We start from the raw sequence: 25,361 nt of genomic DNA on the forward strand, positions 1-25,361 counted from the left end.
GAAGGAAGGCCTCTGGTTTCTTGGTGAAGGTATACTTAAATACCTTTTTTAACTCATTATATATCATTTCCCAGAAGGCCTTCACTTTAGGGCAGGTCCACCAGAGGTGAAAGAATGTTCCTTCATTTTCCTTACATTTCCAACATTTGTTATCAGACGAATGGTGTATTTTAGCCAATTTCACTGGGGTCATGTACCATCTATATATCATTTTCATTACATTTTCCTTCAGAGCATTACATGCTGTGAAGTTCAGCCCGGTGGTCCATAACCTTTCCCAGTCCTCAAACATAATGCTGTGCCCAATATCCTGGGCCCACTTTATCATAGCCGATTTAACCAATTCGTCTTGTGTGTTCCATTTCAGCAGCAAGTTATACATTTTTGAAAGTACCTTGGTCTTAGGTTCTAACAGTTCTGTTTCCAGTTTCGATTTCTCCACCTGGAATCCTAACTTTTTATCAATCTTAAACACTTCTTTAATCTGAGCATAGTGTAACCAGTCTCGCACTTTATCTTTCATTTTCTCTAAACTCTGCAGTTTCCAATTGTCTCCATCCCTTTCTAGTATTTCCCAATATTTTGGCCAGGAATAGGCTAATTTCATCCATCAAAACCCTGTTTTAAATATTAAGCACCAGAAAGTTAATGTAGGGTTCCCATTATTTCAAGAAGTGAAAATGCAGACACAAAAGTTGTTGAGCTTTTGGGAAGGTCTTTTTTGGGAAGTTCCTGCCATGGCTCAGCATCAGTATCACTAGCAAGATCTCCTGCTACTCGTGAGTGGGAGAAAAACTGTTAGGCACTTTTGCAAATTTGGAATTTTAAATTTGGCAGGGCTGGTGCACCAGATGGAGATGGAACTCCTTCCTTCCTTAAAAACAAAACATGTCAATTTATCACAGCTCCTTAATGGCTCCTATACTTTAGGTCTGGTCCTAATTCCACCATGATGAGTTCTCAGTCACAGAGGAGCCTGGAAGAAGAGGAGGTGGGGTTAAAACAGTGCAGGAAACGAGAGGAGCTTGAAAAAACAGCAAATAATGCCCTCCCCATCTCCATGCAGATTTCAACCAGAGTTTTGCATGCAGGCCAAAGCAGCACAAGTCTTTGCTTGTCTGTAGTGTTGATTCTGGCCTGGGCAGCTATTCTGGGACAGTAAGAGGCAATGTGCAAATTCGGAGTAGGAAACGGCTTGGCCTTTGCTGAGCAAGAGGGGCTGCACCAAGAATATGCTGCACTCTCCAAAAGCTGCTGGCTGGGTACTCTGCTTGCAACTGCAGCCCACACAGAGGCCCTGAGGACGTCTACATGTGGCGAGTGCTTGCACAGGCCGAAAATGTGAACATGGGACGCTGCCCTGTATTGCACCAGGGAATTCATCCATCTGTCAGTGTCGTCTACACTGACTGGCAGTGCGGCTTTCTGGGTTTTCAGTTGGGAATCTTGCCAGTCCTGCCTAGAGGTGCCTTGCAATGCAATTGAGATCTTCTGCAAGCTTAACACTAAGCTCTACAATCCTTTCCTTCCACACGACTGAGGTTTGCTGGAGGACAGCGCCCCCTTCTGTCCTGATCGCAGCAGCATCGATACTTGCTAACTGCTAACAGTTGCTTCTCCCTCCCCTTCTAATGTTTTCTTTGGCATGCTTGAATCTCTACTGCTGGGTCTTCCAACAGTAACTCCATTTGGTTTAGCCCCAGACCTACGTCTGGAAAGGGAGAGTCTTGTGACAGTTGGAGCACTGCCAGTGGTGAAGGCCTGGCAACACAGACAGAAACAGCAGCAGGTAAGATTAAGGAGGGCATCACCAGGGCTGCAGGACAAGATGCCTCTCATGCTTGGGAGGGCGAGGTAAGATGTACTCTTTGCATGAAGGATGGTGACCAAAACACTTAATTCAGAAGTGAAACAGAATTAAGGCTGTAAGCTGAGTTACATCTACATCAGTTTTGCATAATGCATATTCTGCTTTTTTGCAAACACTTTTGTTTGGGGTGCTCCTGTTCCAGCCCTCTTGCACCTCCTGCCTTCCAGTAGTAGTAGTAGTAGTAGTAGTAGTAGTAGTAGTAGTAGTAATTTATTATTTATACCCTGCCCATATGGCTGGGTTTCCCCAGCTACTCTGGGCAGCTTCCAACAAAATAGTCAAAATATAATAAACCCTTTCCCCCTTTCTGACCTTGCTGTACAGCCTTCTCCTCTTTATCCCTCTTCCTGTGTTTCAGCACCAAAAATATTGCAGCAACAGATGAGAAAGGCTGGCAGCTTTAAGGCTGTAGGGAGGCAATAAAGAGTTCTATGCTTGGTCCGCCAGAAGGTTCGTCAAGTTCTGCAACCTGCCACATGATGAATCTCGCAAGCTCAGCTAATACAGCCAACAGCTTTCTGTTCTTTTGTTCCTGACAACTGGTATTCAAAAACACCTTGTCTGCTGCAGAGGTTCCAAATGGCTTTGCAGGTAGGCTCATCCTCTCTGAATTTGCCTGCATCTATCAAGGAAAGAACAAATACAGCAGTGGCTGTCACCACACCGGCTGTCGCAAACTGCGGGGTGGCCTCAGCCTGGTGGTTGAGCATCTGCTTGGCATGCAGAAGGCCCCAGGGTCAACCCCCAACATCTCAAGGGAGGGCTGGCAAAGATTCCCCGCACGCAGCCACACAGAGCCACTGCCGGTCCGAGTAAACACTCCTGGGCTGGGTGGCAACTTCCTGTGTAATTTCATACATTCGTTGCGCCTTGTGGTTGTGCTGCCGAGGAACTGGGATGTCGGCGGTTCTCTGGATCGTAGGGAAAAGATGGGAGTCTGCATCTGGAAGTTCCAGCAGGCGCCTGCTTTTGTTCCTGTATATTTTGGACAGATGGATCCAATCTGGCGAGGCTGGGGGCTGGCCGTCTTGCGGCAGCAGCGGGGCTCCTTTTTGCAAAGCTGCACATCTTCATGGGGTAGGCAGCAGCGATGGGCGAATCCTAGAGGCCCAGGACGTTGGCAGGAGTGGCCTCCATGCAGAGTCCTGGACTTCCTTCCGCTCCGAGGCCCCCTGTGTGCCCCAAAATGTCAAAGTGGGGCTGGGCAGCAGCAGTAGCCGCTGGAGCAGCAGCAGTTGTATTCCTTCTGCTGCCCGCAGCTCCTTGGATTCTGCAAGATGTGGAGGCAGAGGTGAGTTGGGGGGGGGAGGGCTGTGCCTGGCAAGGGAAGCTGATGGAATGCGGTTGACAGGAATTGAGGGGGGGAGGAATTTAGAGGGGGGTCTCTTCGCTGTTAGATGGGAGCAGCTTTCTACAGAGAGGAAACATTTGTCCCTGGAAAGGGGATGCAAATTAAACAATAAACAGTTCCACTCAAGTTCACGGTGGAGGGAGGAGAGGTTGCAAAGGGGATGGTCAAAGGTAAGACCTTTGCAGGGCAATTCTAGGCATGCCTGCGACTCAGAAGTTCCGTGAGGCTTACTCCCAGGTGAGTGTGCACAGAGCTGCAGCTTCAAATTCTTTCTTCCATGCACGCCTCCCTCCCCCTCTCCCTGGTAGCTTCTCACAAACCCCTTTTCCTTGACAGCCTCAATTTGCTGGAGGCTCCCAAAAGGTGGGTGAGGAATTTCTCCACAGGGCAGCCAGCCAGGAAGACTAGCATTTGCATAGCTTGAGGTTAAGGGGAGTGGCATGTGTGTGTGAGAGAGTGTGTGTGTGTGTGGGGGGGGAGAACATGGGATCCTCCAAGTTTAAGACTAGAATGGGGCTTTCAGCTGGAATGGCTCAAAAGATTTGCTGAATGGCCTCCCCTGCCCTTGCTTTTTTACAGGGGGACGAAGCAACCCAATCTGTTGTGGCTTCTGCTACTTGGCAACCCAACAAAGGCTTGACCAGAAGGAGGCGCTATGCAATCAACCCTCTAGGCTACAAATGGGACCACGTGAATCTGACCTACAAGTGAGCATGTTGATTTGGGGTGGGGAACCAATAGCCTAGTTATTGCAGGCTTACTAAATACAGTGTCACAGGGCAAGTTATTGTTATAAGAATTTTTTGGGGGGGAGCTGTTGTGTTGCTCCGTTGCGGCCTTTGATACCATCGACCATGACATCCTTCTGGACTGTCCAGAGGAGTTGGGAGCTGGGGGCACTGTCATACAGTGGTTCCGCTCCCTTCTCCTGGGCTATATCCAGAAAGTGGTGTTGGGGGATGAGTGTTCAGACCCCTGGGTGCTCACTTGGGCGCTCACTTGTGGGCGCTCACTTGTGGGGTGCCTCAGAGCTCCATCCTCTCCCCCATGCTTTTTAACATCTATGAAGCTGCTGGGAGAGATCATCAGTATGTTGGAGGATGGATGGCAGCTAACAGACTGAGGTTTAATCCTGACAAGACAGAAGTATTGTTTGGGGGGGACAGGGAGTGGGCAGGTATGGGGGACTCCCTGGTCCTGAACGGGGTAACTGTGTTCCTGAAGGACCAGGTGTGCAGCCTGGGAGTCATTTTGGACTTACAGCTGTCCATGGAGGCACAGGTTAATTCTGTGTCTAGACAGCTGTCTACCAGCTCCATCTGGTACGCAGGCTGAGACCCTACCTGCCTGCAGACTGTCTTGCCAGAGTGGTGCATGCCCTGGTTATCTCCCGCTTGGACTACTGCAATGCGCTCTATATAGGGCTAGCTTTGAAGGTGACTCGGAAATTACAATTAATCCAGAACGTGGCAGTTAGACTGTTGATTGGGAGTGGCTGCTGGGACCATATAACATTGGTCCTAAAGGATTTCAATGGCTCCCGGTGTGTTTCTGAGCACAATTCAAAAGTGTTGGTGCTGATCTTTAAAGCCCTAAATGGCCTCGGCCCAGTATACCTGAAGGAGTATCTCCACTCCAGTTGTTCAACCCAGACACTGAAGTCCACCTCCAAGGGCCTTCTGGTGGTTCCCTCACTCGAAAAGTGAGGTTACAGGGAACCAGGCAGAAGGCCTTCTTGGTACTGGCACCCTCCCTGTGGATTTTGCCACTGGTATGTATGGCTAGACTCAGTGGTTTTTTGTGCATGGGGTGGTGGTAACGTGACAGTATTCACATTTCAATGAAAGTGCTGTGGTTGCCATCAGGAAAGAGAGAGAAAGAGAGGTGAATAGCATCACCCAAAAAATACTGGCTAGACTGACCATTTGAGGATTGTATCCTCCCTACAGCACCCCCTGGTGGAAGAACCTACCAGCCCAATAGTTTGAAATCACCCCAGTCTTCCGCTGCTCATAATGTTCCTGGTTATGCTTTTCTCCTGGCTTATTCTCTGTACCTCTTTCTGGCTGCAGGATTGTACAGTTCCCCAGCACCCTCAACAAGGTGGACACCGAGCGAGCCATAGCGAGCGCCTTTCGCATGTGGAGCGATGTTTCTCCCCTCAGCTTCCGGCGCTTGGCCCCTACCCAGCTGGCAGACATCACTATAGGTAGGAGCTGAATAATGAACCCATCCCTAATGCAATATTACTGTGTCAGGAATATCTTGCCCAAGGCACCTGCCATTGCACACCAGTCTGGAGGGGCCACTCCTCTAATTCTGCCCACCACCCCATTCCCTTACTGTCAGTCATTTTCCCACCAGCTCCTCTGTCACTGTAGTTTCCTAGTTGCTTTTCATATTCCAAGTGGAAAGTGAAGCTGTTGCTTCCAGAAATGATTTTGAGGAGCAGGTAAGAACCTCAGGCACTCCCAGCTGCTGCATCAAGACAAAGGCCCATCTAGTTCAGCATTCCTGCTCTTGCAGTGGTTGAATAGATCATTGAAATCACAGAATTGTAGAGTTGTAGGGGACCCTGAGGATCATCTAGTCCAACCCCCAGTAATGCAGGAATATGCAGCTGTCCCATGCATGGATCGAACCTGCAACCTTGGCGTTATCGGCAACACACTGTAACCAAGTGAGCTATCCGGGCTGATGCCTATGTGAAGCCCCCAGGCAGGACCTGAGGGCAACAGCAACTAGCATTCAGAGCCTTACTGCCTTTGATAGGGCAGGTATATCTTAGAAGGGGTTGTGATCTTCTTGTCTCCATGATCTATTTCTGCATATCACATATGACTATAGTGGTGCCATTTTGATTTTTATTCCACATGTGAAAACACTCAAGGTTGGGACTTCCCTGGAAATATAAGAAAGTGCCTGTGATGGTGCCCAGATGCTGTGGCTTGGTCTGCCTTGTGCTCCCAGACGTGGATTTAGCTCAGCACAACTGGTTCCCCTGCCCTGGGCGTAGAGCTGAGGGAAGTGCCAGAGGGCCTTGCAACTATGACACAAGGCATGTGCAGAATGGAAGGCGAGAGGTGGGGGGACACACACACAATGACGAAATTGTGAACTTGCACAGCACACCGCTGAAATTTGAAAGACCAAAGTCCACCCCTGGTGCTTCTTTACCTCCTCTCCCCCCTTTTGCTACTGTTTTAACGTCTCTTCCAAACCGCTTTTGGCGTAACCCAAAGAGCGGAAGAGAGACTTCCCCTGGCAGATTTATTACATCTGGGCTAGTTGGAGAAAGTTCAAAGGAGCTCAGCAGAGATGAAAAAGGCAGCAGAGGGAATGGAAGACACATGGAGAGAGGCAGCAGGAGTGGGATTTATTTCGCCTGGATGCAGGAGTGTGGGGGAGAACAAGAGAAAATGTTGGTCTAAATGGGTGATTGTTACTTAAACAGAGGGGCTGTAGGAGAATGACTTGTGTCTTGTGTTTCTGAAGGGAGATTTGGTAAGCGACAAATATCCGACATAAAATAAGTTGGGGATTCCTAGCCCTGCTTTGGTTCAAGGAAATGGTTTGTAGAGGTTGCTAACATGTTGCCTTCCAGATGTTGTAGGCAACCATTCCCATGGCCACCAGCCACTGGTCATGCTGGCTGAAGCCGATGGGAGTCTGATACATAACGTTGGCTACCCCTGGTTGAGAGTCTGGTGATGCTACATCTTTGTCCCATCTATGATTGTGGGATTCACACCTTTTCTCAGATATTTTCTGTTGCATCAAGGCACCCGGGTCATAGGACAGGGGCTCAGAACCTATTCTCTTGACTACAATACAATGCTTCTTTCAATTCTGTGATCTGCCCTAACGGGTGGTTGATGAAGGGCGATGTGTAAATTTAATAAATAAACATTATAAATAAAATAATCCTAATTTCAGCAGGGGAGAGGAACCCCTGAGGGCATCAGGAATGGCCTCTGCAGGCACCATGTTGGAACACCCCCTACTCTAAGATTCATTTAGACTCGGCTTCTTGCACTTTTGCCAATCATAAGTAGGGAGGCTGGAGAAATTTATTCACAACACACATACACCCCACGTGTTGTTAGACCCTTCTTCAGAGCCTCAAAATGCAAAGGAGAAAAGGCTCTGGTGTTAACAAATATAAGACCTTTAAAATGAAAGCACCATTTTTGTTCTTTCTGCTGCTTTCTTCTCTCTCTTCCTGCATTCAGATTCTATAGTTCTACAATTTCTCCCAGAGACCCCCTAAATTATGGCTTAGTTCTCAGTGAGGCAGGGAAACCTGATTCTGGCCTGTACCACTTCAGTTTGCTGGTGGGGGAATCACAGGATTGAATGCTCCTCCAGAAAAAGTTTCAGCACACAGAAAATAATCTCAAGGAGATGGCTTTTCTGCCTGACATGCTAGCTTGCCAGGTGGAATGGAATTGTTTTTGTGTGGGCAAACATTCAGTCCAGAAATCTTCAATAAAAGGAGATTTCTGCATGTCTCATATTTGCTTGGCTCCTGGTCTGCAGAACAGGGAAGCACGGCATTCTCTTACCCCACAAAAACAAAACCTAACACCAACCTCCATGGTTCTCTTAAACTGGTTCTGCTACCACCGTTCAGTCTAACTTATTCCCCCAGTAACCTGGCAGCTGTGAGGTACAGGAGTAATATTAAACCAGTCAGGTACAGATACAATATTTAACAAAGGTATTTGAATAAATAAATTGAATAAATGAAATACTTGCATTTATTTATTACAAGATTATTCTGTGCCCAAGGTTATCTGGTCCCTTTAAGATAGCACTGGCTCTTTGGATGAGTCAACCCAAGAAGGTATAGGGTTATAAAGACCAGGTCTAGCCGCCTGAGAAACAGTTTCTACGCTAATGCAATTCTGGTTCTAAACGCAGCATAAGGGGTCTCTGTAGTACTGTATAGTGTATTTTAAAATGGGGTTTTAGAGTTTTTAGGGGTTTTTGAATGTTTTATGTAGTTTTAATGTAGTTTTATGTAGTTTTGTGGTAGTTTTATGTAGTTTTTCAATGTCATTGTTCCGCAAGGGACAATAAAGATATCGTAATCATAAAAACTTGTAACTGTCACTTGAAATGGCAATTACTTATTGTCCCAGGACAGCTTGAAGGAAGCAGTTCATCCCCCCTATTTAAAACCCCTTAGCCAAATTACCGCTTTATTATCTCCACCCCCTGGTTAAACCTCACCAGCAGGCTAACAGAGCTGGAAAGCTCCTTTCCCAAGTGTTTACTGACCTATTGAAGCTCAGGTTTGCCTTGCTGCCCTGCCCTGGAAGTCTTCCCTCTGGTCCTCTTCCTACCAGTCACCAGAGGCTGACGTCCCACGCTGCTTCTCACGCCTCCCCTCCAGTGCTGCAGATGGGTTTCCCCACCGTCTCTTCAGCCTCTGTCCAGCTCCATAGCTCATCTGGCAGAACACAAGACTCTTAATCTCAGGGTGATGAGTTTGAGTCCCACGTTAGGCAAAAGATTCCTGCATTGAAAGGGGTTGGACTAGATGGACCTTGGAGAACCCCTGTCTCACGCTACAATTCTATGATTCTAAGTCTTCTGCCACGAAGGCACTCCAGTGCCTGCCTCTCAGGTCTTCCTCTGCTTCCTTTGATTCTCTGCTGTTTTCTTCTGGCTGACTCCAGCTAACTAACTCCTTTCTCCCCAGCTCCTGGCTATATATACCATTCTTCTGGCCCCTCTTAGTCCAGCTCCAGCCAATCACACTGTCTAACTGAAAATTCCAAACCTGAACCCACCAATTGAAATATGAGTCCCTTCAAACCTTGTTATTCATAATGAGAATTCTGACACCAGCTGTCAGTTAAGGCCCCAAGTGACAGTTAAACGAACTTCTGCTGGACCAGAGAGAAGACTTCCCACACCAAATGCACTGCAATACAGTTTACAATGCAGATGTCGGAAGACATGACACAATACCCGTTAAAGCTTACTATATCAAATGGATAGGATTTCGGCATGAAGGAACAGGAAAAAGTTACAGAAGTCGGCCAAGTCCTCTTCAGATGTTCACACACCTTGGGTGGTAATCAACTGCATTTTACTCTGAGTAGACTCATTGGAAATAATGCCTCAAACTTAGACATGGTTGTTAATTACAGTGGGTCTACTTTGAGTAAAAGTTAGTTGAACACCACCTGTTGGATTCCACGATACCAATCGCAGACTCACAACTAACTCAAGTCCAAGCAAAATCTGACTGACTGAGCAAATTTGGTCTCTTCCACCAAGGGCTCCCTGCTGATGAGCAGAGAGTTGGCAGTGGGCTGTGGGAGAATCATGTAGTCCACCCTCCTGCGATGCCCTCGTGGTCCCTTCCAACTCTACAAATTCTATGTTTGTGGCAGTGGCCCAAAGGGCCGCAATCAATGCAATAATGTGTACCCCTGTAAATCCTTGCGTATGCTTCTGATAGAGAAGTTATGGTAGCCTGTTACTTTAAGAAACTGCTGATTCTGCAAGTTGCCCCCCCCCCAATTGGGGCAGAAATACAGCTAATATGTAAATCACAAAGATACAGCATAAAGCTTGAACATAAGTTGCTACATGATGCAAATGGCTGCAGGTAACACAGGTTCCCAACATGCACCCTGACACAATGTATTCATCATGCAGGATCATAGCAGAACACAGTGGGAATCAGAGCTTAGTCAGCAGAAACAGCCAATGCTTATGCGTATGGTTAGTCCAACAACTTAAATGAGGTAATGATGTATATGATTGGTGGAAATTGAAATGCTTTGTTTGAAACTTTATAAATACCACTGCCCGGACCACTGGGCGGGACTGCAACCTTAGAGGAGCTATCCCATTGTAACCTATTGCTTTGCAGTAAACAACGTTGGACTCCTAACTCTTCTCGTTTCTGAGTTTTATTGGCGAAAACTCAGGAGATAAACTGTTTTCTGGCTTACGTCATGTTTAGTTGGAATCTCCTTTCTTGTAACTTGAATCTATGGGTTCGAGTCTTCACCTATGCAGTTTACTGGATGGTATTAGATTGGCCTGATCACTGCAGATGGTGACAACAGTCACAAAATCAAAAGACGCCTGCTTCTTGGGAGAAAAGCGATGGCAAACCTAGACAGCATCTTAAAAAGCAGCGACATCTGTCGCGTATTCCACGTGAAGCTTTCAGCAGAGACGCTAAGAGTTCCAGGGTTTTCCAGTGCAGTCTTTTTTAATGTGAGCTATTTACACAGGCATATACAAAAGAAACAGTCCATACAGAGTACTTACAAACGAATACTCTCCTCCACCACAGCTCTACAGCACAACCACCATACAGGACAACCACCACACCAACCACACCCACTGTTACACAGGCTTTCCTTTTAAAGCAGGTGATACTAATTACACTCCTGCTGAGTCACTCTGACCCAGCAGAGTATTGCATCATCCTGAAGCCTGCAGGCTTATCCAGTATCCTGCAAATCCCAACACTCCTCCTTAAGTCAAAGGCTTGAGACCTAATAATTCTCTTAAGTCTCGAAATTTAGGAGCATCCAAACATTTTGTATACAAATCTGCCACATTACATTTTGTGTTACAGTGCTGTACCTTTAACACATTTCTTTCCAAAGCATTTTTCACATTTCCGTATCTTATAGCTATATGTTTGCTCTTGCTTTTAAAGTTCTGTTGGTTAGCAAGCTGTTGTGCAGCCATGTTGTCACTTAGCACAGTGATTGGCATTTCAGAAGGTATTCCAAGCTCTTTTGTTAGGCAAGCAAACCATTCTATTTGTGATACACATTCACTTATGGCTGAGTACTCTGCTTCACAAGTACTTGTGGCAACAAATGTTTGTTTCTGGGATTTCCACTGAACCAGGGCATTTCCAATATATATGGCATAGCCAGTGGTAGACTTTCCATTTTCTCTGTCCCCCCAGCTGGCATCAGCGTATGCATACACTTGCTGATCATATCCTGTATCCAGCACCAGTTTGTAATCTTTTGTGCCTTTCAGATACCTTAGGATTCTTTTAAGTGCTAGCCAATCTCTCTGAGCCGGGTCTGCACTTCTTTGGCTTAACATGTGCACTGCCAATGTTATGTCAGGTCTTGTCCAACAACTTAAATATAACAGAGAACCCAACAGAGAATGAAACGCTGTTGCATTCTCACATTTTTGCCCTTCTGGTTCATTTTTGTACTGGGTAGTTATGGGAGTATCAACCTCATTTGCCCTCTCCATTCCATATGTCTTTAGTAACTTTTCAATTTTTTCCTTCTGACTCAGAGAGTAGACGCCCTCTTCATTTCTCTGAACCTCTACTCCTAAGTAATTCTGAATCTCTCCCAAATACTTCAGTTTGTATTTGTTACCTAGGCTGTTTATAAACCAAGACACTTGCTTTTGTGCAGTTGTTATCAGACAGATATCGTCAACATACAAAAGTAAATAACAAACACTTCCTTGCACCACTGCTGAATATAAACAGGAATCAGCCAGGCTTTGTTTGAATCCCATCTTTTTCAAAGTTGTGTCTATGCATTCATGCCATAGACGTGCACTTTGGTGCAACCCGTATAGTGCCCTTTGCAGCTTCAACACCATGCTGTCTTTTTCCAGCTCATAACCTGGTATTTGCTGTAAATACACCTCGGCGTCTATAGGAGCATTTAAATATGCTGAGGCAACATCAAAATGATTAACTTTTAACCCTCTCAGACTTGCCATTGCTAAAACTGATTTTACTGTTTCAGCCTTTGCTGTTGGGGCAAACACTTCATCATAATGTATCATTTTCCTTTGTGTAAAGCCCCTTGCCACCAACCTGGCTTTCCTCTGACAACTACCATCAGCCAGCTTTTTCACTTTAAAAACCCACTTACAGCTTATGGGCTTTTTACCTTCAGGCAATTCTGTAGGGACAAACACATTGTTGTTTAGCAGAGAGTTATACTCTGCCTGCATTGCCTTTAACCACGCCTCTTTCTCTAGAGTAGGTGTCAGGGAACTGTCATCCGAGGAAAAAGTGGTGGACAGGCTCCAGCAGAATAGGAGAGACTCTGCAGCAGCGGAGGGAACCAGCAGGGGGAGTGCCAGAGTCACTGCGGAGGAAGGGCTCTGGGACACTTCCAGTGGAAACAGTGAAGAGGTTACTAGACCTCCCTTAGGAACTCCATCCCTTCGCCGGAAACTGTCACGCAGAGAGTCACGAAGGCGCATGTCTGTCAAACAACTTTTATGTTGGCGTAAGTTCCGTAGCCGCCCACTGTCAGATTCTACCAGCGACTAGCGGAGTCATGCTTTGGGGAGCTCCGTTAGTGCCTGGGTTTGGATGACCAGCCAAACCCCAGCGGGATCCAGCTTTTACGCGCAAGCAGCTCATTATCCCATCATAGCAATCTGACAGTCTCCGAAAGCAGCTTGTGCAAGCAGAGGGCATCATGAGCGAACCAGCCGGAGCAGGAGGAGGAGCGGGAGCAGGTCCAAGCCTGGAAGAAAGGTATAGGGCGTTGGAGGTCCAGCTCGCACTGCAAACGGCGAGGCTAGAGGAGAGGAGGGCTCAAGATGCAGATAAGGGGAAAACCACCCCACTTGCCAGAAGGGTGCCTGGATTGGTGCAGAAATTTGGGGGGGATCCCAGGAACTATCAAGCCTTTAGGACAGAGATGCAATATGCTCTCAATCTACTGTTTGATGACTTCCCCGATGAGAACTCTAGAGTGGCGTACGTGATTGGCCATCTAGAGGGAGGGGCGAGGGACTGGGTTCGGCCCCTGATGGCAGCCAATAATGAAATCTTAAAGGACACAATGAAGTTTTTTCGCGCCATGGACTTGATGTTTTCCAGCGAGATTGAGCAGGGGGTGGTGCGCAGGAAGTTAATGGCATGTAAACAAGGGAGCCGATCTGTACGTGAGTACTGGACTGAGTTCACCATGCTGATTCACAGACTGGGGTGGGACCTTGCTAGTGAACCTATTCAGATGATGTTTGAAGAAGGTCTGTCTCCGTCAGTGAAGGATGAACTTTCCCGGGCACCTAGGGCGGAGTCTATGGATCAGCTGACTAAAGCAGCGCTGTCCATAGGATCACGCCAGGAAGCTAGAGCTATGGAAAAGCGGGAAGAAAAGGGGGAACGTTGGAAGGATTTCCGCATTCCAGAGATTCCGGAGCAGCCTTTCCCGCCAGCAGAGCCGATGGAACTGGGAACAGCGCGCGCGCGCGCAGTTTCAAACACCAGGGATGAGCGGAAGAAGGAGGGAAAGAGCGGCAAGAGATGCTATCTCTGCCAACAGCCAGGTCACTTTGCCAGAGTCTGTCCGCAAAGGAAGGAATGGCAAGGGATGGCAGGAACTGTTGGGGGGAAGGAGGAGGGAGAAATGAAGGAACAAGTAAAAGCCAACGCCTGGTTGCCAACATCAGGGCACAGCAGCCAGGCCAGGGAGTAGTGAACGTGCCCACGCCGGAACCTCCAAGACCAGCGCTTGTGATAGAGGTGTTGCTGGAACTGGCAAACGGACACCCACTAAAGATAAAAGCGCTATTGGACTCAGGTAGCTCATGTAATTTCATGAGTAAGGAGTTTGCAGCGGAACATCAGATACAGACTATCCCATTAAGTAAGCCTTTGCAGGTTACCACAATTGATGGGAGGGAGCTGTTGGGAGGAGAAGTGAGCCAACAGACTGTACCTATGATAATGAGGGTGGCACGGCACACAGAACTGATTGCGTTTAACGTAGCCACCTTGGGAGGAGCCCCTATTATCTTGGGCATGAGCTGGCTGGCACTACACGATCCGCTAGTAGGCTGGCATCAGAGAGTGGTTTCCTTTGGATCAGCACATTGCCTAGAACACTGCAAGGAGGGAGAGGCGCAGGCAGGTGCCAGGGCCACTCTAGCAGGGGTGGAAGTGATGGACAAGGGGAAGGTGCCACCGCAATACGCTGATTTAATTGACGTATTCAGCGAAAAAGAAGCAGATAAACTGCCCCCGCACAGACCCTTTGACTGTCAAATCACCTTACTCCCAGGAGCACAATTGCCAGTGGGCAAGCTGTATGCAATGTCAGACAGTGAGATGCAGGAGTTAAGGGAGTTCATTGACAAGAATCTTAAGCGAGGTTTCATCAGAGAGTCACGAGCGGTGGGGGGCAGTCCAGTGTTCTTTGTGGACAAGAAACACACGGGCAAGCCCAGACTTGTGTGTGATTTCAGGTCCCTGAATGCAGTGTCAGAACCAGTGACTTTCCCTATGCCTAGAATTGATGACATTCTGACACAGGTGAGAAAAGGGAAAATTTTTACCAAGCTGGACCTTAGGGGGGCATATAACTTGATACGTGTGAGGAAGGGGGATGAGTGGAAGACCACTATGTTCACCCCCTTGGGGGCCTTTGAGTACCTCGTTATGCCCTTCGGATTACAAGGAGGCTCCGCCTGTTTTCAATCATTCATGAATCACGTCCTGGGGCCATTGCTCTACAAGAACTGCGTAGCGTTCTTAGATGACGTCCTGGTGTACTCAGAGAATGAGGAGCAGCATGTGCGAGATGTAAGAGAGGTACTGAGCAAACTTCGAGAAAACCGGCTGTGGGTGAAACTGGAGAAGTGTCAGTTTCATACCAGGGAGGTGGAATTCCTGGGGTACCGGTTGTCTGACAAGGGATTGGCCATGGATCCCAGCAAGGTTCAAGCGGTACTGGAATGGAAAACACCAAAGACCAAGAAGGACGTGCAAAGGTTCCTGGGCTTCGGAAACTTCTATAGGAAGTTCATCAAAAACTTTGCCCATTTGACTGCGCCCATCACGGATTGTCTTAGTAGCAAAAAAAAATTTGTTTGGACGGAAGAAGCGCAGCAGGCGTTCGAACGCCTAAAGCAGGCGTTTGCGTCGGAAGAGCAGCTTCTGCACGTGGATCTACAAAAACCAATGAGAGTGGAGACTGATGCGTCAGACCGAGCGGTGGGGGCCGTGCTTCTCCAGCCGGGAAAGGATACGTCTGAATGGAGACCGTGTGCATTCTTTTCGCGAAAATTGAACAAATCCGAGAGGAACTACACGGTGTACGACAGAGAACTGCTCGCCATTCATGAAGCATTCCGGAAATGGCGGCACTTGCTGATTGGGGCGCAACACAAGGTTCAAGTCCGAACTGACCACAAAAATCTGGAATATTGGAGAACAGCTCGAGTGCTGAACCAGAGACAAGTGCGATGGGCTCAGGAGTTCTCCAAGTTCCACTTTGAGATTCGTTACGTGCCAGGCTCAGAGAACGTGAGAGCGGATGCCCTTTCCAGGAAACCTGAGTACTTAGAGGGGGAGGGAGCGCCTGAGGCAAGGCATGTAATATCTGAAGACCGCTGGGTGTGTGGGGCGGCATTGGTGGGGCAAAGGGAACTGATGGAAGGGACGGAGAACGATGCATACGCCCAAGAGAAACTCAGAGAACTCAGGAGGACAGAAGAGAACACAGGGGGGTTTGAAGAAAAGAACGGGGCGTTATATTACAAAGGGGCACTGTACATACCAGATGGGGAACTGAGGGGGAGAGTACTCAAGCAGTTGCATGACAGCCCCACAGCAGGGCATTTTGGACAGCACAAAACCATGTGGTTGGTTACCAGGGAGTTTTGGTGGCCCAAGGTGAGGGAGGACGTGCGGGAATATGTCAGGGGTTGCGACAGGTGCCAGCGAGCAAAAGGAGAGAGGGTGGCGCCAGCGGGGCTATTACAACCCTTACCCACGCCAGAGAGGCCATGGGAGGCAGTATCCATAGATTTTATGACGGATCTGCCAAAATCCAAAGGCAAAACAGCTGTCATGGTGGTGGTAGATCTATTAACCAAAATGTGTCATTTTATAGCATGTTCACATGCGGTTACAGCGGAAGAGACCGCCAAGTTGTTTGTAGAGCATATTTTCAGGTTGCATGGCGCCCCCTTGAGGGTGGTCAGTGACAGAGGCAAACAATTTACTTCCAGGTTCTGGAGGAAACTTATGAGCTTACTGCAAGTAGAACTCAATTTCTCCACTGCCCGACACCCAGAAACTAATGGGCAAGCGGAAAGGGCAAACGGGATTTTACAACAATACCTGAGGTGTTATATAAAGGACAGAGAAAATGATTGGGTAGATAAGCTACCGCTGGCCGAATTTGCCTACAACAACGCGGAGAATGTGTCCACAGGAATGAGTCCTTTCCTGGCAAACTATGGGTGCCATCCCCGGGCATTCCCAGGAGAGGGAGGGGAGAGGTGGAGCGTGCCGGCGGCGGAAATGTTTTTTGAAGAGATGGAAGCGATTCACCGTCAGCTCCAACTTAACTTAGAGAGAGCCAAGGAGGAATATAAGAAACAAGCAGACAGAAATAGGAGGGAAGGTGAAACCATAAGGGTGGGAGACCGGGTGTGGTTGTCAACCCAAGGTCTACCGTTCAAAGGGGGGAGTAAGAAGTTGAGACCCAAAAGATTGGGACCCTTTGAGGTCATACAGCAGGTCAATCCAGTAGCATTCAAACTCAGACTGCCCAGTCACATGAAATTACATCCAGTATTTCACAGGTCATTACTGTCGCCGTACCGAGAGGGACGGGAGTGGGGGGAGCGTGAGAGAGAGGCCACCCAAGCGCCCGTGATAGAAGAGAGAGAACGCGACATGAACGTGGCAGGAATCATTGATTCCAGGTGGAAGGGGAATCAGGTGGAATATCTGGTAGAATGGGAGGGAGAAGTAGAGTCGGAAAACACTTGGGTACCAGCAGAGGTAGTCAAGGACGAGGTTTTAATAGAAACATTTCACCAGCGTTTTCCAAAAAAACCGCAACCCGTGGCACGATTTAGAAGGGAACACTTTGGGACCACCGATGAGGAAGGAGAGTTTGAAGGGTTCCCAGAGTCAGGGGTGGGTGAGGAAGCCGACTCCGACGAAGAAGAGGAAGACGGGGAGAGAGACGGTACGCCTTGGTTAGAAGTGTTTGAATCCTCGGATGACGAGGAGAGCTCCTTCAGGGGCTTTCCGCCCTCACCGCCAGTGGGAGAGGAGGTGGGGGGGTGTGAAGGGGGCCCTGGGGGGGAGGTGGATGTCAGGGAACTGTCATCCGAGGAAAAAGTGGTGGACAGGCTCCAGCAGAATAGGAGAGACTCTGCAGCAGCGGAGGGAACCAGCAGGGGGAGTGCCAGAGTCACTGCGGAGGAAGGGCTCTGGGACACTTCCAGTGGAAACAGTGAAGAGGTTACTAGACCTCCCTTAGGAACTCCATCCCTTCGCCGGAAACTGTCACGCAGAGAGTCACGAAGGCGCATGTCTGTCAAACAACTTTTATGTTGGCGTAAGTTCCGTAGCCGCCCACTGTCAGATTCTACCAGCGACTAGCGGAGTCATGCTTTGGGGAGCTCCGTTAGTGCCTGGGTTTGGATGACCAGCCAAACCCCAGCGGGATCCAGCTTTTACGCGCAAGCAGCTCATTATCCCATCATAGTAGGTAACTCTTGCACTTCTTCAAAGTTTTCTGGCTCAGTTACACAAACCTGGTTTATGGTGGCTGGGAACCCATAACGGTCTGGAGGCTGACCTTTATTACTTCTTGCAGACCTCCTTGGTTCATTAATCTCATCCCTTGGGCTACCTTCAGGACTGCTTTTGGGGTGGATTGACTCTGTAGATCTACCTCCTCCTGTCCCTGTTGCACTTTCTTTTCTCCCCTGCTCCATACTAGCAGCTGGAGAAAAATGCTCAACCTTTACCTCCTCCCTTTCAGTTTCTCTGGGAGAGTTGCTAATTCTCAGCTTTGTTTCAACTGCCTTATCAGGTATGCTCGGCAGTAAAACTTTTCTGGCAGCAGGTTTGCATGTATCTTGGGCCAATTTCTTTGCTCATTAAAGCTGGCTGATCGACTATAACTCAAAAGATTTTTATCATCTTCAAACCTGTAAGCTTTCGTACCACTTTCATACCCAAGAAATAGCAACTGCTGTGCTCTTTTCCCACCTTTTCTTCGGTTCTTTACAGGTATGTCAACCCATGCCTTTGTCCCAAAGATTCTCAAATGTTGCAAACTGGGACTTTTGTTATAGAGGATTTTATAGGGTATGTCATCTAGTACCCTTGACCACAAGCGATTCCCAATATAGTTTGCGGTTTTAATACTCTCAGCCCAGTACTTAATTGGGAGATTTGCATCTGCTAACAATGCTTTCATTTGTGTCTGCAAGACACCTCCCCTACGCTCTGCTACTCCGTTCTCCTGAGGCGTCGCCACATTGGTAAGCCTATGTTTAATCCCTTGGGAACGCAACCAGTTTCTTAGGGAGCTTGCCATAAACTCTCCTCCCCTGTCTGTCTGAATAGAGCACACTTTTTCGCCAAGTTGCCTTTCTACCCTTCTTACCCAGAACTTCAAAGTTTGGGCAACGTCAGACTTTTGCTTCAATGGATAGACCCAGCCAAATCTAGAATAGTCATCCACTAGGATCAAGCAGTACTTGTTATGGGAGACACTTGGTGGAAAAGGACCAGTTACATCAGCATGAATCAACTCCAGTGGTTTTTTGGTTTCTCTCTGGCTTGCTCTTGCTACTGGGCAAGCCCTGCTTTTAACCTCCTTGCAGATATTACAGTCTAAGTAATTATCACAACTTTTTATGTTTTTCATCCCCCCACACAACTCCAATGTTTTGTTTAGCACCTTATAGCTAGCATGAGCCAGACGCCTGTGCAGGAGATGAATACACATATCATGGGTTGGGACATTTTGCACATTAGCAACCTTAGACTCACACTGCAGTACATACATATTAGCTCTAAGGTTAGCATTTGCCAACACTGCCCCATTTTGCTTTATCTGGCACTGGTCTCCCACAAAGTTTACTTCAAAGCCTGCTTTTGCCAAGTCAGGAATGCTTAGGAGATTGTTTTGCAAACTAGGCACACACAACACATTCCTGAATGTGTGTCCCAGTTGTGGGAACACAACCTCCCCCTCACAAACCACATTAGCTTTCTGGCCCGTAGCAAGACTTACATGTTTTTTGTTTGAAGCCCTAGCATCAGTTAGCAGTCCTTTTCTTTTACAAAAGGTTTGAGAAGCTCCACTGTCCAGAACCCACAGCTCTTCATTTTCTTGACCATCTGCAGACACCCAAGCGGTAGACTCTCTCTGCTGCCTCTTGTGCTTCTGCTGTTTTTGTTGTTTTCTCGGGCAGTCCCGCAGCAGATGTCCACTGGACTTGCAGCAAAAACACCTTTTTACTCTGTTGACCACCGGCTGGTCTGCAGTAGCTCCTCCTGGCTGTTTCTCCGGCTCCCGACACCTCTGCTCTTCCCGGCTGTTGTTCCCTCTGGGATGCTCCAACAGCTGGGCTGAGGTCATCTTTCACTCTGCACGCCTGTCCTCCTCTGCATACAACTGTCCGGTAACGTATTCCAGAGTCAGCTTATCAGTCTCTACAGACTCGAGGGAGTTGACTAGCATATCATAGCTGTCATCAAGGGAACTCAGGACTATAAAGACTTTGTCCTCTTCCCCCACAGGCCTCCCTCTTAAGGCTAGCTCCTGGAAACAGCCTGTTAGGAATTTTAGGTGGTTTACCAGGGAGTCCCCCGGTTTCTTCCGACACCGGTACAGTCTCCTGGTCAGTGTTATCAGTGAGCCAGCTGTCTCTCGCACATGGACAGCCTTGAGCGCATTCCATGCCTCACTTGCCGTCACCTTATCAGCTACGTAGACTAGCTGGCTGTCGTCCACTCCAAGGATGATTGTAGCCAAAGCTTTCTCATCCTTTTCTAGCTGGGACTCTGCTAGTGCCAGCTTTTCGTCGTCGTCCTCATCCTCCTCAGGGGGCTGCGGTGGAGTTTCCACCACCTTCCACAGTCCCTCACGCTTGAGGAAGTGTTGCATGCGGACCGACCAGATGCTGTAGTTAGTGGCCGTCAGCTTCTCCAGCAACACGCCAGTTCTGGACTGCTCCATCCCTGCAGCTCACCGCCAGCACCCACGGCTAGATAACTGCCACCTGTACTCTTGCGCAGCGGAAGCGAGCTGGGCCCATAACCCTGTCGCGTATTCCACGTGAAGCTTTCAGCAGAGACGCTAAGAGTTCCAGGGTTTTCCAGTGCAGTCTTTTTTAATGTGAGCTATTTACACAGGCATATACAAAAGAAACAGTCCATACAGAGTACTTACAAACGAATACTCTCCTCCACCACAGCTCTACAGCACAACCACCATACAGGACAACCACCACACCAACCACACCCACTGTTACACAGGCTTTCCTTTTAAAGCAGGTGATACTAATTACACTCCTGCTGAGTCACTCTGACCCAGCAGAGTATTGCATCATCCTGAAGCCTGCAGGCTTATCCAGTATCCTGCAAATCCCAACAACATCACCTTGCCAACAAAGGTCCGTATAGTGAAAGCTCTGGTTTTCTCAGTAGTGATGTATGGAAGTGAGAGCTGGACCATAAAGAAGGCTGATCGCTGAAGAATGGATGCTTTTGAATTCTGGTGCTGGAGGAGACTCTTGAGAGTCCCATGAACTGCAAGAAGATCAAACCTCTCCATTCTGAAGGAAATCGGCCCTGAGTGCTCACTGGAAGGACAGATTGTGAAGCTGAGACTCCAGTATTTTGGCCACCTCATGAGAAGAGAAGACTCCCTGGAAAAGACCCTGATGCTGGAAAAGATGGAGGGCACAAGGAGAAGGGGACGACAGAGGCGAGATGGTTGGACAGTGTTCTTGAAGCTACCAGCATGAGTTTGACCAAACTGCAGGAGGCAATGGAAGACAGAAGTGCTTGGCGTGCACTTCTGTCCAGGGTCCAGGGGGTCACGAAGAGTTGGACACGACTAAATGACTAAACAACAACAACATTAGATTGGCCTAGGACTGCTGGGAGCTGCTGTCCAGAACACCAGGTTGGCAAATCCTCTGCCAGGTCCTCTCTCTCTCTCTCTCTCTCTCTCTCTCTCTCTCTCTCTCTCTCTCTCTCTCTCTCTCTCTCTCTTTCTCTCCTTATCTTACCTTGCTGCATTGTTGGGATAAATGACTGAAACGTTGTGCACTGCGTTATGGGAGCAAATGCTGGCAATAACCAAGCCCTCTGTCTTCTTGGCTGCCGCCAAGCAGGTTTCTACACGTTCAACCACACCGACTGCTGGTTCTCCCCGCTGCACCCTTGCTTTGATGGGCTCAATGGGGAGCTGGCCCATGCCTTCCTCCCTCCCCGCGGCGAGATCCACTTCGACAATCATGAATTTTGGATTCTGGGACGCTCCCGCTTCAGCTGGAAGCAAGGTATTGTGCACAAAGTAGCGTCTACACGTTTTGGTGAGGGCAAGAGAGTGGATGGTTTTTGCTATGGGGTGGAGAGCCACATGTGGCCCCAGGGGCCTCTCTAGCTGGCCCTTGGAGAAGAGGCCACACCCCCTCTCTGCAGACCACAACTCTGCATGTGCCTCAGATGTCTTTGCCTATCTGAACTGTGATATTGCCTCTGACTTATCTGAACGGAAGGAGTCTCTGTGTGTAGAAACACTTGACTTTAGTGTGGCTTGAATGCACCTTGCTGTACAAAGCAGGGGCCACATTCACCCCATGTCAACTCTCCAGGGGCTGCATCCAGCAGTGAATGTGGCCACTGGCTCTTGCACAGACACTCAGATATGCAGCCCACCCGCTGCCCCCATGCAGATCTGTTGAGGAGAGGGTTGAGGGCTGGAGCCTAACAACACCACTATTTTGAAATATTAAGTGGTATATCAATGCTTTCTAATACACACATTTGGAAGCCTAGAGGTTCTCCATCCCTCTCAGAAGAGAGTGAGACTGGTGGGATGTTGTTCCAGAGGTTCCTATAACTTTCTGTGTGGGCTTCTCTTTGGAGCTGGCCTGCAGAGATGCCAGGCAATGGTGGCAGAGGAATTCCGGTCCTCTTCTTTTTCTCTTGCCTTCTCTCTTTGGCAGGCGTCTGGCTGAATGACCTGGTGCAAGTAGCAGCTCACGAGATTGGCCATGCCCTGGGGCTCTGGCACTCCCGGGACGCCCGCGCCCTCATGCACCCCAATGCCACCTACAGTAGGACGTGGCGCATTGGCCAGGACGACGTCTGGGCCATACAGCGGCTGTACGGTGAGGAGCACACCTGGCAGGCGGTTCCAAACCAGTAAGCTCCAACATCTGGTACCAGTAGACTTCCCTGTTCAGCTTGGGAGCACCTGCACTGCTACAGGGCAACTGTGTGGAGATTGTCACTCCTTTGCTCATGCCTCACCTTTTCTCGGGTGCTGAAATGGGATGGGCTGCCCCTGGTTTCACAATATGTACACTATACAATATGTAGGATAAGCACAGGGACAATTCACAACAGCTGTTATTGGTGGTAATAATATAACCTTCCTAGATTAGCTCTGTAGTGGATTTGTTAAATTGTACACGCAGGCAGCTGTAGGCCAGAGGCAGAGAGAGTCAGCAATCCAGCTCACAGTCTTATGCAGCTGTTTCTGCTATCAGAATCCTTTTAGCAAACTTCCCCAGCCCACCTCCAAACTCCAGTTTTGATTTCTGCCCAAATGCAAACTTGTTTCATCCCTCTCAGCCCTTAATCTGAGACTGACTTTCAGCTCCAGTTGAGGCAGGAAGGGTCAATGCCTCTCCAGCTGGCTTGGGCAGGTTGATGGCCTGTTTTGGACTAGGTTGCAAGAAGGCTTTGAATAGTATGTCTACAACTCCTGTTGGGCCAGAGCTAAAAGACGGCACTTGTGAGGTTGGGTGACCACAGAGGAGCAGTCATGCTAGTCTGCTGTAGCAAAAAATATTGTGGCACCTTACAGCCAAACAGTTTTTTTTATGGTTTTATAGACAGTAGCCCACCTCATCCAATCCAGGATGGCTACATTCTCTCTCCACTGTCAGAGGCTCTGAGTACCCGTCACTGGATATCTCAAGTCAGGAGTTGTTGCGCTCAGGTTTTTTGCATTGGGACATCTGGTTGGCCACTGTGAGAACAGGATGCAGGAGGACTTGATGGGCCTTTGGTCTGATCAAGCAGGGTTAATTTTCTTATCTTAAGCTGGCAGGTGTTATATACACACAGGTGTAGAGAAAAACAACTCAAACAGTGAAGGCAAGTGAAAATGAAATGTAAGGATTTCATCAAAGTTTAAAGGTGTGCAAAATTAAGAACTGCGAGTTAATCAACATTTGTAGTGAGATGGAAAACTGTGATCACTATTTAAGCCAGAATTGACAGAAATGAATTTCTTCATATATTTTAATTCAGCACACACACACACACACACACACACACACACACACGTATATATACATATATATATATTCAGCTTCATATATTTTAATTCAACTTGAAACCTCCTCTGCTCCCTGAAGCCAGGTCTATTTCAACCAAGGTATAGACACAGCTGCTTTATGTGTGATTCCCCCCCCCCTCAATTTGCAGGCTGTGTGGATGAGAAGAGGCAGTGCCAGCTGTGGGCCAAAAAAGGCTTCTGCACACACCGACGGCGAGCCTTCATGAAGAAGCACTGCCCCAGGATCTGTAATGCCTGCTTTGGTGAGACCGGGAGCTCCTTGCTGCTCTTGCTCTGCAGTGGGCTCTCTGATTTTTTTGAGGGGGAGGGAGGCTTTGTTGTGCAAGAGCTCCAAACCAGCTTCAATTACGTAACCTGAATTTGAATCCCACCCCAAAATAGCAACAGTCATGTCTGTCTCTTTCTTACAGAGCACCCTGCGGCCACCACCGCCTCCTCCCTGCCTGTTCGGCCGTCGCACGTTCACACCAGATACATTTCCAAGGGCAAAGTCATCACCTTCCGCTGTGGACTCAACTCTTCCAGGTTGCACTTGCAAGCCAGGTGAGAACCCCTGTGTGTATTCTCAAGCAGACTCTGCAACACTGGCCAGTGCGGTAAATACTATTTGCCTCCTGACCTGAGCGCGGTGCATGTTTCTTTTAGAGCTCTGGAGAAGTAAGTGTGGCGATCACACACAGGGCCCCCGGACATTTCACGGTCTAGTGACCCTGTGCCACCACTGCGGTTGTTTTCTTCGCTGCCACCACCCCGTTTCTCACGGGGACACACGGAGTCCAGACAGTTGTTAACATAAACAAATAATCAAGTTTATTTTTAAGTGCAGGAATAAGCGTATGGTTTCGGTTTATTTTTCTCTTGTCAGTTTCTTAAATCTTAGTTCCTACAACTTCAAGCTGAATTATTCCCAACTATCTATCTAACTCCCTAACAAATCCTCTCACTCCCTCACAATACAACTCGACCAACCCACTGCGTACTCCACCCTCTTCCTTCTCCAACACCCAAGCCTCAACTCCCAACTGACAAATCTCAACTCTCAACTGTCAACCCCCAGACCTCAACTGACTTCTCAAAACCTCCCATTCTATCTTTTACTCCCCCCTTGCATTCTCACTGGCCAATCACATAACACCCATTTTTAACCCTGTGATTTCTCTCCCACCCTGCCCAAAAGGCTGCAGCAATCCAGCCACCTGCCCACCTCCCTAACCCAATTTCTTTCTGTGGCCAGTGGGACAATATGGTGGGCATGAGGTTGGGGTGGTAGGCAGCGGGATTGTAGGCAAGATATAGAAGAGACATCTCCCTTCACTGCATGCTAAGAGCACAGTCCAAAATATGTTCCAAAACATTTAAAGCAATCATGGGAACCTTTTGTTATAAGAATTCTAAGGTCCCAAATATAAAATAAACGTTCATAAATGTACAAGGCAAGCACATACATAAGTATATAAACCGCTGTGTCTGAAATAGTACAGGAGAGCAATTCTGAAGCCATTTTGACTCTCCCAAACCATTTTGATTACAGGTAGGTAGCCATGTTGGTCTGGCGTAGTCAAAACAAAATTTAAAAATTCCTTCCAGTAGCACCTTAAAGGTAAAGGTAAAGGTACCCCTGCCCGTACGGGCCAGTCTTGACAGACTCTGGGGTTGTGCGCCCATCTCACTCAAGAGGCCAGGGGCCAGCGCTGTCCGGAGACACTTCCGGGTCACGTGGCCAGCGTGACATTGCTGCTCTGGCGAGCCAGAGCCGCACACGGAAACGCCGTTTACCTTCCCGCTGGTA

At 48.3% G+C, this 25,361-nt stretch overlaps 1 protein-coding gene across 4 annotated transcripts in view; it reads left to right on the plus strand.

Moving 5' to 3' along the window:
- The first annotated feature begins 1,776 nt into the window (after positions 1–1,776).
- LOC309369867 (matrix metalloproteinase-23-like) overlaps positions 1,777–25,361 on the plus strand; it is a 28,448-nt gene continuing 4,863 nt past the window's right edge. For all 4 annotated transcript variants that reach the window (XR_014168265.1, XM_081911274.1, XM_081911273.1 and 1 more), the window contains exons 1-7: positions 1,777–3,161; positions 3,801–3,928; positions 5,294–5,430; positions 21,372–21,539; positions 22,209–22,373; positions 23,701–23,814; positions 23,983–24,115. Coding sequence is in view for 3 of the 4 variants with exons in the window: in XM_081911274.1 (XP_081767400.1) it covers positions 3,006–3,161; positions 3,801–3,928; positions 5,294–5,430; positions 21,372–21,539; positions 22,209–22,373; positions 23,701–23,814; positions 23,983–24,115 (1,001 nt within the window). In the remaining variant the exon portion in view is untranslated. The remainder of the gene's footprint in view (positions 3,162–3,800; positions 3,929–5,293; positions 5,431–21,371; positions 21,540–22,208; positions 22,374–23,700; positions 23,815–23,982; positions 24,116–25,361) is intronic.

The sequence above is a fragment of the Podarcis melisellensis genome (genome assembly GCF_964234715.1).
Source record: "Podarcis melisellensis genome assembly, chromosome: 5".
NCBI lineage: Eukaryota > Metazoa > Chordata > Lepidosauria > Squamata > Lacertidae > Podarcis > Podarcis melisellensis.